Below are 14,065 nucleotides of genomic sequence, written 5' to 3'. Positions count from 1 at the left end.
AGCACTTAATCTTACGTTCCTCACAGTAAATATTCCTATCCAGGAATTAAGTACACAGGTTTGAGTGGCATGTCATTATAAGAAGAAGGCTGTGTGTTCGGGGAGCACACTCATTAGAAGGGGAAGCCTGTGTGTTAGCTGGGCTCACTCATTAGTTCTCCTCTCCCGGGTTGGGACATGCATTATTCATTCATTAGACTTTTCCGCTTATGGAAACATGTGAGGAATTCTGTCTCTTTTGTCCCATGCTTCGTGTTTTCTTTTGCTTCACTACCTATGTATAAAAGTCTCTGCTGACTTGTAAGGGTCCATAGAATTCTCTTCAAGCACTAACTTCTAAATCTCCTCACTTCCAGGAATCTGGAAATACATTTATATAGCTAGCAGCTGGAACATGTAACTGTATCTCAGACAAAAGATTGTTGATAATGCTAAAGATCGTAGTGTCATTTGTATTTTGTCCTGTGAAGGAATACATGCAGAACTGGATGTGGGTCTAATATGAATGAAAGTTGTAACTGAAACATATTTCTGTGGATATTGAAAATTTGTGATGTGTGCAGCGAGGTGTGGTTTTATTGAGTATTACGCTGTTCAGTGTACATTTGACTTTATATCTGGTGCTTGGCACTAGGAAGGATGCTAAACTCCAAATATTTCAGGTGTCCTGTTATGTTAAACCGCTTTACCATACCTGTCCATAACAAATCAGCTGATATCCATCTGCAAACCAGATGCACTTTGATGCGAAGCTAGAGGCACAGTAGGTCATTTATGGCCAAGCGGTGGATCACAAAGTTGCATGCTTCATTTAATTCTGTTCCACCTGCTCTTGTCAACTCCCTACTGTGAAAGGGAATTCATCACTTATTCAGATGTTTTTTTCTTTCCATGCTGTATCATTTTATGAGCAGAGTTCAAATGGTAATGACCAGGTCAATGTGCCGCTTGTTTTATCTTCTGGTGCACTCAGAAAATTGAAGACAGGGTGGGCCGTTTGTATGTATATGTCAATGTACTATAATGTACATGTGAACAATGTACTATGACTTCTTGACAGTGTAATCTGTGAGAACCACAGGTGCTTTCACATGTGCTTAAAAAGGTCAGATTTTGGGGGGATATACAGTAACTGAGAATGTGACCAACCAAGAGTATTGACAAACAGCACACTCCTGTTCCTGGGAAAGTTCTGGCACAGTAGAGCTTTCTTACTATGTCTGCAGACTTCCTATTCTGCACAAATTAAAGGAAACCTTCAACTCATATTAGAAAGTTTTACATTACTCTTGTTGTATTTTTTAAGATACTCATGGCAAGCTCAGATATTACAGCTGCTTTAATAAAAGTCTTTGTCCAAAGCTTCTCACTTCAAGAAAGAGCCCATTTAATTGAAAAAAAACAAACAATATTGCTACCTCTTGTCCATCATCTGAAGCAAAACTGTCACAACACCACTGTACCTGTGTCTTGCAGAAATCGTCTTTCATTTTGGCTTTGACTAATGCCTGTGGAGTGCTTACCATCTCAATCTTCTGGGGCTTAGCTTTAGTTTAGTGCATGGACATGATTCTAATGGAGCTACAGTGAAGAAGCTGGTAAACAGTGCCTTGGACCCAGGCAGTGAATGGAATGATTTCTACATGACACAGTTACAATGTCCAGGATCAGTTGGGAGGGAGAGATAGGTTCAATTTTTGCATTTAGAAGTGCACGTATTCTTTAAAACTCAGATGCCCCTAGGTATAATGGGATAAAGATGCCCCCAGGTCATAAGAATAAGATTATACAATATGAGGAGGGAAACACATTTCTCAACCGGTATTAGTTCTAATACAAAGTCTAGAAGGGTACTAGCAAGGAGGCCCTAAAATTAAGGCACACTGAAGGGATGCATGTAAACTGCAAATCATAAAGTAAAATGGGACTGGGTAGGAGTTAGGTACCATAAGACATGTAGTCAGCAATTATAGCTGATAGGCCATCATATGTGCCACTAACAAGGACCTATTATTTTAGCAGTTATTGAAAAAAAATGACTTATTAACACAGAATCCATGATATATATATAGGATCTGGTTGTTTAACTACAAACAACATCCACTGATTTGGAATAAAACAGCAATAGCCATATTCAAGTAGGTTTGTGAACAGGTAGGTCTGTGAACACAAAATGTTGCTCAAAATGATATGGAACCATATAAGACAACTTGAATCCAACCGTAGCAGCCACTAGATGATTGCTGTGGAATGTATATTCACAACCTAATAAAAGGCTTGGGCTTTGACAACATTCTTGCCTCTGTCTGTAGTACATACCAATTGATGTGTTAAATTTAAATTTGGGGCAAAGAGCCGGTGACATAATGGCTTACATCCCGTGAAAAGCAGTGGAAGACATCATTCGGGATGTTAGCGTGCAGTACAAACCATCTCCTGGTCCCAAGGGGATGACAGTATTTGGTGATCTGTAAACTGAGGTACTCAGGGGCGGACTGACAACTCATGGGGCCCCCGGGCAATAGGGGATCATGGGGCCCCTGTGTCCTTGCCCAAACTCAAATGGTTCCAAATGGTCAGTCCGCCCCTGGGGGTACTACATGCGAGCTACGGATTTCACAGTGATATAGCCTAGATGAATTTGTGTGGAATTAGCTTTGAATCCTGCCATGCACCAGTTCTAGTGCACATTTTAATGCGAGTGGAATTCTTTCTGCTGTTTTAATAAATGTGTAATTTTATGGAAAACACTATAATCTGTTAATTAAATTCTGGGTATCGGCTCTGGAAACTGGTGGAAGGATGAGATGACACTTTCTGCATTGTCCAAGTGGATTTTTCAATTCCCTTAAAGGGACTTTTTGACTAAATGCACAGTAGCTCAAAACTATAAGGTGAGAGGCTGGTGGTGGTGGAGTAATTATCATGAGGAGTGGTGTAATTGCACAAAAAGATGTTTTACTACTGAAGAATTGGTGTGATAGCCATGAATATATTGTGATATATATAAATGAAGTAACAGTCTTTGAGGACTATTTATCACAAAGTATTTTTGAACCTGCACATTGGGGAATTTAAATAATTTATGTTATTTATATTCACATTTAATGGTTTTGTTTCATTTATCACCTATATACCGGTAATTGTTTGGTGCAGCACTGAATTTTTTGATTTATGTTATTGAAGGTAGTGTGGACACTAGTTTAATTCAGCAAAAGCACAAGGGTATTTATAATTATTATTATTCTGCAGTTGGTGTAATTCATTGTGATTGGAGTACACTTTTTTTAACCATCTAAGCCCTGGTTGAAAATGTGCAGCCTGGTTGCGGGATTCACATCTGTTCCCGCACTCGCAACCACCTGCAGCCAAATCTCGCTGCTCTTACGAGACGCGTGGGGCTGCTATTCATTCTGAATAGCAGCCCCGTGTATCTCAGCCCGCAGTGCACTTGCGGTGTGGGAACTGCAGGGAAACTGCATGGTCACAAAGAAAATAAGTTTTTAAAAAGGTGCATGGACCTTTTTAGTGCAGGAAATGTGGGCACAGCAGCCCATTCAAATGAACTGAGACTATTTTCCTTCACCTTGAAGATATTTCCTCTTTTTTACTTTTGTGTCCATGAAACAGAAAGTGAAGGGAAATTTTCCTAAGAGACACAGACAGCAACACAAAATTTGCAAGAACTAATAGTTCTCTACTTTATCCAAAAGAAAAAAACCAAGGTTTTGGCCAGAGATATACTTTAAGAGCTTCCTACAAGACCTTTGGACTGGGATCAGTAAATCAGAATAGCATATCCCAGCAATACAAGCCAAACTTTGATTAGTGAAAAATAGGAACATGTTTTCCTGAAGCCTCCACCCAACCACTACAAAATCTTAACTTATTCTCTGCTGAAACATATGGAAAGGTCAGAAACAGATGTGAACTTTTAAACCAACATGTGCTTATAAGATGCATGAAATCAGGGAGAACGCATGCAGATCATTTATTATATATAGCATATATAGACCAGATAGCCAGCATACACAATGCATTCCCTTCTGTTATTCCAAATATGTACAATATGTGTTAATTATACTGTAATAGATGCATTCCTCTTTTTGTTTACAGACCAATGCAATTTTCTTGGACAACAATCAGATATAGATTTTCATAATACATGGCTGATTACACAAAACCGCAAAGTACTAGCTATGAAATTATATACAGCATGAATCTTATATTAAATTTTAGGAGCCAAATACACATTGTGGGATCCAATGGAAGCACTTATGTTAGATCCAAAATAACATCTGTTCAGTAAACCTCTTTCATACACATAGAACTAGTTAACTAGTTACTAGTTAAAAGAGCTAGGACCATAAGGTCAACTCCAATTACAATCATTTCCAAATTCTTTTAAAAGTGTCTGTTTTAAAAAAATGTAAGATGCCTTTGAAACTTCGGACAGGCTTCTATTCACTCAAACTTGTGCATCCATTACTTGGCTGTGGTAGTGCTAGAATTATAATTTACCAGGAACACCCCAGGACTCTAGAAGAAGGACTAATGGCGGTGCCCTATGCCTGGTTTGGTGAAATATGGACATGGCCAAGTGTGGGCCAAGCACCCTCTCATCTTTTAGACAGCAACCATCATCCCTCATCTGTCGGATAGAACACATTATTCCTTATCTCTCAGATACCACCTATCACTTACAGCCAGGTATTAGCCTTCATTTTGCATAGTCAGCATTCCTCACTCTGAGTCACCTCACCTTCCAATTAAGCATGCAGAACTCTTCACTGGCAGCCAGGTATCCCAACCACCCATTATGCAGGCAGGAACCCCTCCTCATTTCAAACCATGAACTTCTTCTTGGATCACTGCCAGTAGAGGCCTTGTATTCTGCAGCCCAAGCCCAAGCTCCCTGCTGTCACACAGCCAAATATATTAATAAAATCTCTTTATTCTTTATCAGCACACAATTACAGTGGCAACACTGCACAAAAAGGCCCGACTTTAATCTTGCAAGGAGGATGCACACATGTGGCTGTACCCCAGTGCCCAGCCTGAACTGCATACTTAGCTACTCTAGTAAAAGCAAGTTGTCACTGGAGAGGTTCATATGAGAAAAATGTGTATTCAACTTGTATGTAACTCATTTCTTGTTGGGCAAGCCCCAGGTGCTGAAGGGTGTAGTGGACCACATGGGGTAAATTATATGCATCAATAAGATGCATAGTTGGTCTACTTACTATGACTGATTCCTACTCCCTTTTTGCCTCCTGCACAATGGACCCTGTATCGTGGAGGGACATTCTTTTTACCTGGCTCTAGGTCCTTGTTGGCCATACTGCCCCTCCCATAGCCATGTGTGCTTTCCTTTGATGTTGAAACAATGAGTACTATCAGGGGCGGACTGACAACTCATGGGGCCCCTGGGCAATAGGGGATCATGGGGCCCCTGTGTCCTTGCCCAAACTCAAAAAAGCCTATGAAAAAGGTACCAGGGGCATCTCATGGGGCCCCCTACTGACCCCGGGCCCTCGGGCAGTGCCTGAGTTTCCAAATGGTCAGTCCGCCCCTGAGTACTATGCTTTTACTACTAGGCTGACAACATGGTTCACTTGTTATATACTATGTATTCCCCTCAGGATGTTTATGAAACGCATACAAATATAGCTTTTGATTTTGTAATAAACATGTCATTTTTAAGGATATCATTTTTGTATGTCTATGTGTGCCCTTAAAGTGGTTGTAAAGGGCATTTTTAATTAAAATAATATGCATGGTATATTTAACTGCTCTGTGCAATGCTACTGCACAGAGCAGCCTGGAACCTCCTCTGGAGTTCCCCAACAGCGCTCTTGGCTCCTCCTCTTTTTTGTGTGCCACCACAGGAATCTGCCTACTATGGTGGCACACCTGCAGGCACACTCCCGAGCCAGGCTGTATGCGTCAATTCACGCACACTGTGTGGCTCAGCACCACTCCAGACTGTCTCTGAGCCTGTGAGAAGAGAGACCAGAGCCACTGCAGACAAGAAGAGTCTCAATGGATTGAGATTGGACTCAGGTAAGTATATAGGGATCCTTAGTGAGACATTTTATAGCTTAACGCAAGGAATGTATTAAGGTAAAAATTGTCCAGCCTTTAGAACCAATTTAAAGTTTCACTTATTGTAACTATACAGTATTTGAAATGTGCATTGTAATTCTGCTGGATTGGCTGGTAGCTGTGGCCTCAGTGGGGCACTAGGCTGTGTATATGGAAGTCTCTTGGCTAGAAACACCTATATTGCAAGATGATCTTTAACAGTGTATTGCTTTACATACAGTGGGGATTGAAAGTTTTGGCACCCCAGCTAAAAATGTGTATTAATGTGCATAAAGAAGCCAAGGAAAGATGGAAAAATCTCCAAAAGGCATCAAATTACAGAGTAGACATTCTTATAATATGTCAACGAAAGTTAGATTTTATTTCCATCATTTACATTTTCAAAGTAACAGAAAACAAAAAAATGGCGTCTGCAAAAGTTTGGGCATCCTGCAGAATTTATAGCATGCACTGCCCCCTTTGCCAAGCTGAGACCTGCCAGTGTCATGGATTGTTCTCAATCATTGTCTGGGAAGACCAGGTGATGTCAATCTCAAAGGTTTTAAATGCCCAGACTCATCTGACCTTGCCCCAATAATCAGCACCATGGGTTCTTCTAAGCAGTTGTCTAGAAAACTGAAACTGAAAATAGTTGACGCTCACAAAGCTGGAGAAGGCTATAAGAAGATAGCAAAGCGTTTTCAGATGTCAATATCCTCTGTTCGGAATGTAATTAAGAAATGGCAGTCATCAGGAACAGTGGAAGTTAAAGCAAGATCTGGAAGACCAAGAAAAATATCAGACAGAACAGCTCGCAGGATTGTGAGAAAAACAATTCAAAACCCACGTTTGACTGCACGATCCCTCCAGAAAGATCTGGCAGACACTGGAGTTGTGGTACACTATTTCACTATAAAGAGATACTTGTACAAATATGGTCTTCATGGAAGAGTCATCCGAAGAAAACCTCTTCTACGTCCTCACCACAAAAATCATCGTTTGAACTTTGCAAATGAACATATAGACAAGCCTGATGCATTTTGGAAACAAGTTCTGTGGACCGATGAGGTTAAAATTGAACTTTTTGGCCAGAATGAGCAAAGGTACGTTTGGAGAAGAAGGGGCACAGAATTTAATGAAAAGAACCTCTGTCCAACTGTTAAGCATGGGGTTGGATCAATCATGCTTTGGGGTTGTGTTGCAGCCAGTGGCACAGGGAACATCTCACGAGTAGAAGGAAAAATGGATTCAATAAAATTTCAGCAAATTTTGGATGGTAACTTGATGCCATCTGTGAAAAAGCTGAAGTTAAAGAGAGGATGGCTTCTACAAAAGGATAATGATCCTAAACACATCTCGAAATCCATGGGAGATTACATCAAGAGGCGTAAACTGAAGGTTTTGCCATGGCCTTCACAATCTCCTGACCTCAACATAATTGAAAATCTATGGATAGACCTTAAAAGAGCAGTGCATGACAGACAGCCCAGAAATCTCAAAGAACTGGAAGACTTTTGTAAGGAATAATGGGCAAAGATACCTCAAACAAGAATTGAAAGACTCTTGGCTGGCTACAAAAAGCGTTTACAAGCTATGATACTTGCCAAAGGGGGCAGTACAAGATATTAACTCTGCAGGGTGCCCAAACTTTTGCAGACGCCATTTCTTTGTTTTCTGTTATTTTGAAAGTGTAAATGATGGAAATAAAATCTAACTTTTGTTGACATATTATAAGAATGTCTAATCTGTAATTTGATGCCTTTTGGAGATTTTTCCATCTTTCCTTGGCTTCTTTATGCACATTAATACAAATTTTTAGCTGGGGTGCCCAAACTTTCGATCCCCACTGTACATGCCTGGTAAAAGTCAAAATATAAAATTATATGTTCACATGGAATTTCTTTTTAAATTTAGGCTCCAAAAGTCCATGTAATGAAGTTTATTACACCAGCAACTCCTGTTCCTAGCTGTTGTTACATTTTGGTGAGACTACTTTTTGCTAAGATCAAAAAGTCTGTTTATATCCAGGACTGTAGTAATGAACATCTGCACTGCGAGGCTTTGAAGCTACAGCAGCCTGTAATCTCCTTTAAATAAGCTAGTATATTCACTTCTATACAGAATGTTTGACTTACAGCTTTTATGAGTCTGCTAAATCATCTGCTTGTCTCAGCTGATGAGAGCTCAATTCATCCTCATCATTATTTATAGTCTAACTTCAAGTGAGCCAATACCATAATGCAGTAGGTTCTAGGTGAACAGACTATCTTCACACTGGTCAGAGGTGTTTTCCTTACCAACTGCTGTTAAGAAAAGCAATTCCTAGCCTGTGGTTATGGAGAAAGCAGAAAATATCGGAACCCTGGGCTTTGGTGATGTCAAAGATAGGGCTCGATCACTTCTTACTTTTTACAGTCAATACTGAACCAATATTTACTCTAGAGGTTAAGACTTGGAATAAAGGAAATGACAGGCATTTCTAAGAGTGAATTAACAAATGGTTCTTCTGATATTGATACCAGGAAAAGTCTTGCTAACCCACCCTAAGCACTGAGATATGAAACTTTTCCTGGCACGCCATTTAGATTCAGATATCACACAGAATACCTATAAATAAAGAAGAAGGCTGAGTATTGTAGTATTTGCTGGTATAAGCACTTCTTACTTAGGTCTTTAAGACATCTGACTTCATGATGTGTGAGCCAGAGATGGTAAGGGGCAAGAAAACCCCCATGGGCCATTCTAGTAAAAGCCAAAGAGAGCCAGTGTGGATAGTTCGGCAACACGTCACATAAAAATGACACGGGGGGATAATTCTGCTAAACTATCGGACTACCTATATCAGTATTTTTGTCATATCTCTATAAATCATTATGTACATAATACACAGTTCCATGATCTACACGACATGATTGCCCTCTTCTAGCCAAACTTGGCCAATATGCCACCAATGTGGGCACTGAGTTAGAAACCCAAACATGAATCCAACGGTGTCAGTATGAGCATATTACAACATATCTATAGCTGCTGAAGCAGCAGCAAAGCTCTACTTGCCAAATATTAATAGATATATCTATACTATGGGGTTGATTTGCTAAACTGCAGAGTGCAAAATCTGGTACAGCTGTTCATGGTAGCCAATCAGCTTCTAAATTCAGCTTGTTCAAATAAGCTTTGACAAAGAAGCCTAACCCCTGGTTCACATATCCGCGTTCCCGAGGGTCGTGTTTTGCGCGGGCATGATAGCCCATTCATTTGAATGGCCTCCCGTGCCCCGGGACACGCAGGGAAGAAGTCCCTGCACTTCTTCTGAAAAAGCATCCCGCACGGGAACCTCTCAGTACGGTTGCGATTTCCAGTGCGGGTGACTAGACATTAGAGTTAATGGCACCTGCCCGCGGGTCTGCATTCTTCTGTATGGGTGGTGCAGCTGCACGGATTTTTGTGTGGATCTGCAGCGGCACCACCCACACATACATGAACCTAGCCTAAAAGCTGATCAGTTTCTTTACACAGCAGCACCAGAGTTTGCACTCTCCAATTTTAGTAAATCAACCACTATGTTTCAGCTAAAGATTACTGAATTGACAATGAAAGTTTTGTTACCTGCACTCAATAAACCATTGGCGGATCTGGTCCTGAAGTGTTTCCTTCATATCCAATCCTTCTGTTTCTCTTATAGTGTCCTTCATCTGCACCAGGGCATGTTGGTAGTCGGCTTCATGGTGCTCCTGCAGTTCAAAGCGAAGGGTTTCTGTCTTACTGGCAAACATCTGCACCGTACTCACAGTGTTCAAATGTGCAGATGGCTCCTATAATACAAAAAGAGTAGAAGGTTGAAATTGGCAGTGGACTTCTAGGTCTTAAAGTATATTTCTACTTTTGCAGTCAAATTTGGTTTGTGATGTGTTCCCATCTACACAACATACCTAAAAACTATTTTGAAAAAATATTTAATACCTTTCTAGTTTATTCTTGTTTAACAGGCCTTTGGGCAGACGGCAAGCTACTATGAACAATTTGAAAGTGAAAGCAGAGGAACAAAGTGGGGAACTAAAGCCTAACCAGTTGTTAGAACAGACAGTGTTTAAATTTAGTTTACAATTGATAATGAGATCTGCCAGTACAGTACAGACAAGGTTAATTATGGTAAAACATTATTCCCAAGCCTCCTCCTTCACACCTATGTGTGTTGCAATCTGGTGCGAAAAAAAAAAGTCCAACCCTTTCTGAAAATGTAGCGACTGAAAATACATAGATGTGAACATGTCCCATAGGAAACCATGTTGAATGGACTGTAGTCCATTTCTGCAAAATTCAAAAACCACTAACAAATCTATAGGTGCCAGGCCTAACGTTGTGTAGCAAGGGAAAATTTCAGTTTTTGAGTTTTCAGAAAAAAGCAAGAAAAAACAGTGAGCAGCAATCTTTAAATATGTTTATTCTAGGTGAATGGGAACTTAACAAATATAAAGTACCATAGGTATTCTCCAAACCTAGCAAAAGTAGAAATGCATCCTTTCCTCATTATATATTTACTGTAATGCTAGGTTCACATCTATGTATGTGTGATTGATGCATTTTTGCAGCCTGTTTTTACTACAGGTTCTTATATACAGTAGAGCCATCAATTTGCGCAGTGCTTTACATATATATATTGTACATTCACATCAATCCCTAACCCTCAAGGGGCATACAATCTAAAGTCCCTAACTTACATTCATACATACACATACTAGGGCCAATTTAGACAGGATCCAATTAACCTACCAGCATGTCTTTGGAGTGTGGGAGGAAACCAGAGTACCCGGAGGAAACCCACACAGGCACAGGGAGAACATGCAAACTCCAGGCAGGTGGTGCCATGGTTGGGATTCGAACCAATGACCCCAAGTACTGCCATGCGGAAGTGCTAACCATTTAGCCACTGTACTGCCCAGTTATGTATTTTTTCATGCATGATTTTGATGTGGTTTGTGATTTTTGGAAAGTGTTGATGTTGCTAGGAGGAGGTGACTATTGTCATGCAGGTTATGCACATACATACATTTTCCATGAATTTGTGACACAATTCCATTGAAGTCTATGGAGACAAAAATACATTGTGTTGCGTTTAAAAAAAGTTACTGCACCTTTCCAAAAAACGCTTTGCACAAAACTGCACCGATATGAATGGAACCCATAGGAAATAAAGTTATATAAACTGTAGTGCATTTCTGTAGATATGCAAACACACTAATAACACATAGATGTGAACCTAGCCTTAGTCTCTACAATTTTATATGTGCTCTATTATGAAAGTGTAACGCTGCAGCGCACCGGTGTCAACTAGCCACATGAATGGGGAGAATCTCATCCCCCACCACCTTCTTGTTTCTATGCAGTGTACAGACTTTCAGTTAGAGCAAGGCAACCTGAATGCAAATAAGTTCTGCTGTTTTCTCTTAGAAAACCCAAAGTGATTTGTGACAGTGGTGTTATGGGCGATTTCATATACTGTATTTTTCGCTCCATAAGACGCACCCCCCCAAAAAATGGGGGAAAATGTATGTGCGTCTTATGGAGCGAAAATGAAGGCTTCTTTCTGCAACAGAACTTTACCTGTTCCTCGGTCCAGCGGTGTCCTCACGGTCTTCTCTCCCGGCATGGGCATCTTTAGTGTTGGAACCCGGCTGTGACAGCTTGCGGCTCTATAGCTGGGTGCCCACTGCGCATGCGCGAGAAGCGCTGCGTTTTGTGAATGGTCCGGTAGTCTTCTGGGACCTGTCACGTGTCCCAGAAGATGGGGAGGGAGGAAGTGGGAGCGGGTACCTGTCAAATTTGGGTACCCACTCCCCCTCCCCAAAGGTCCGCAGTCTCTGGTCATCCCCTGTACGGTGGGCTTCAGTCTCTGGTCATCTGTAGTATGTCTGTGAGATGGGGAAACAGCTCTCATTGTTTGAACACTGTTTGTGTGGAAGTAAATTAATGTTTTGACGCACATTCTGCGGTTTAGCCACAAGATGTCACTGTTTTTCTAACACAGGCTCAGACTGCATAGATATTTGTATATTCATGAAGAGGTGGGGTTTTGCACTCAGAGTTGGAGTTTAGTGAACAGGAAGAGGAGACTGCAGCCATGTTTTGGACGATGCTGAATGAAGGGGCCGTGTGAGCTGATGAGATTGCTGCCAGGAAGCTGATGAGATTGCTGCCAGGAATGCTGATGAGAGCAGAAGAACTAAGCAACATATCCGGCAAGACCACATGCTTGTTGGAGAGACATTTGTTCTGTTCAGAGCAGGGGCGGACTGACAACTCATGGGGCCCCTGGGCAATAGGGAATCATGGGGCCCCTGTGTCCTTACCCAAACTCAAAAAAGCCTGTGAAAAATGTGCAAGGGGCATCTCATGGGGCCCCCTACTGACCCCGGGCCCTTGGGCAGTGCCCGAGTTTCCAAATGGTCAGTCCGCGCCTGGTTCAGAGTCACCAGCGGATGCAAAGCAGACCCGGATCGGTAAGATCGTGCACGCACCTCATTTCAGTGTTGGCGCCTTGAGACTGAGTCCAGGCCTATAGTTAGTTAGTTAGGGTCTCTGTGCCAGGCCACAAGTGTTGTTACTGATTATTGGAAGGACTCCACAACTTAAAGTGACATTTCACATTGGAGAGCTGATAAAATCCTACAAACTCAAGCCAGACTGGCGTCTTGCTCAGAAGGAATGCTCAGGCACGTGCTACAGGACCAGTTATGGGAGAGGGAATACTGTAGATTTGTGTAAGATTGTAAGCTGTTGTGCTGCACCGCAGGCTAGCCCATAACATACACCCATACACTGATTCCTGCTCTTTTAGGGTAATAACAGGTAAGGTGTGGCAGCTTATTTGTGCCTGCCAGTAGGTAAATTACTTCACTTTCTACCTTCATCCATCAGAAGGCGCAGTGCTGTGCAGCACAAGGGTCTCAGCCTTTGGGCTGGGTGTATGTAAATTTATTGTATGTTTCCAGCATTTGTGGTTGTGTTTATTTGCCACATCTAAGTAAAATTCTGTTGTGGCAAAAGCTGGTGTTGGGGTTGCTTTCCTCGTTCGTGACTTCACTGTATCCTGGGGAGCCCACCCCGGTACACGGCTTACATGTCCGCAGTCTCTGGTCATCTGTACTATGTTCGCAGTCTCTGGTCATCTCCTGTACTGTGTCCGCAGTCTCTGGTCATCTCCTGTACTGTGTCCGCAGTCTCTGGTCATCTCCTGTACTGTGTCCGCAGTCTCTGATCATCTCCTGTACTGTGTCCGCAGTCTCTGGTCATCTCCTGTACTGTGTCCGCAGTCTCTGGTCATCTCCTGTACTGTGTCCGCAGTCTCTGATCATCTCCTGTACTGTGTCCGCAGTCTCTGGTCATCTCCTGTACTGTGTACGCAGTCTCTGGTCATCTCCTGTACTGTGTCCGCAGTCTCTGGTCATCCCCTGTACTGTGTCCGCAGTCTCTGGTCATCCCCTGTACTGTGTCCGCAGTCTCTGGTCATCCCCTGTACTGTGTCCGCAGTCTCTGGTCATCTCCTGTACTGTGTGTGCAGTCTCTGGTCATCTCCTCTACTATGTCTGCAGTCTAAAGTCCTCATCTAAAACCTAGGTGCATCTTATGGAGCGAAAAATATGGTAAATAGTAAGAAATACTGTATGTAAAGCATCAGTCTGAAAACATATACAATTAAAAACTATTATAGTTTCCCTCTAAAGCAGCGTAGAAACAGACAACATGCTGAGTTACGTGTCAAGGAACTTAACAACAGCCTGATGTAGGGGAAATATAGACTTCCTGATAAAGAGTTGGGGCAAGTTCAATAGCCAGGAAGTTCTGATATTAGGGACAATAGATCATTTAGAACAGGGAAGTTTCAGAGACAGCTACACAGAGCTCTGTATTGTGCGAATCTCAGAATTCCTGGCAAGAGGCTGAAACTGTGATCTTCAGTAACAAATCAGCAGAATACAATATT

General features: G+C 41.8%; 1 protein-coding gene across 1 annotated transcript in view; it reads right to left on the bottom strand.

Annotated features, from left to right (window-relative positions):
• The window catches only part of DRC11 (dynein regulatory complex subunit 11), a 285,978-nt gene that overhangs the window by 96,851 nt on the left and 175,062 nt on the right, over window positions 1-14,065 (bottom strand). The window contains exon 7 of the mRNA XM_089671666.1: window positions 9,691-9,896. Within this exon, the coding sequence (XP_089527792.1) occupies window positions 9,691-9,896 (206 nt within the window). The remainder of the gene's footprint in view (window positions 1-9,690; window positions 9,897-14,065) is intronic.

Source organism: Staurois parvus, unplaced genomic scaffold (assembly GCF_062004578.1).
Source record: "Staurois parvus isolate SC_StPar_1 unplaced genomic scaffold, SC_StPar_1.0 ptg000113l, whole genome shotgun sequence".
In the NCBI taxonomy this organism is placed as follows: Eukaryota; Metazoa; Chordata; class Amphibia; order Anura; family Ranidae; genus Staurois; species Staurois parvus.
This window is presented reverse-complemented; position numbering and strand designations above follow the sequence as displayed.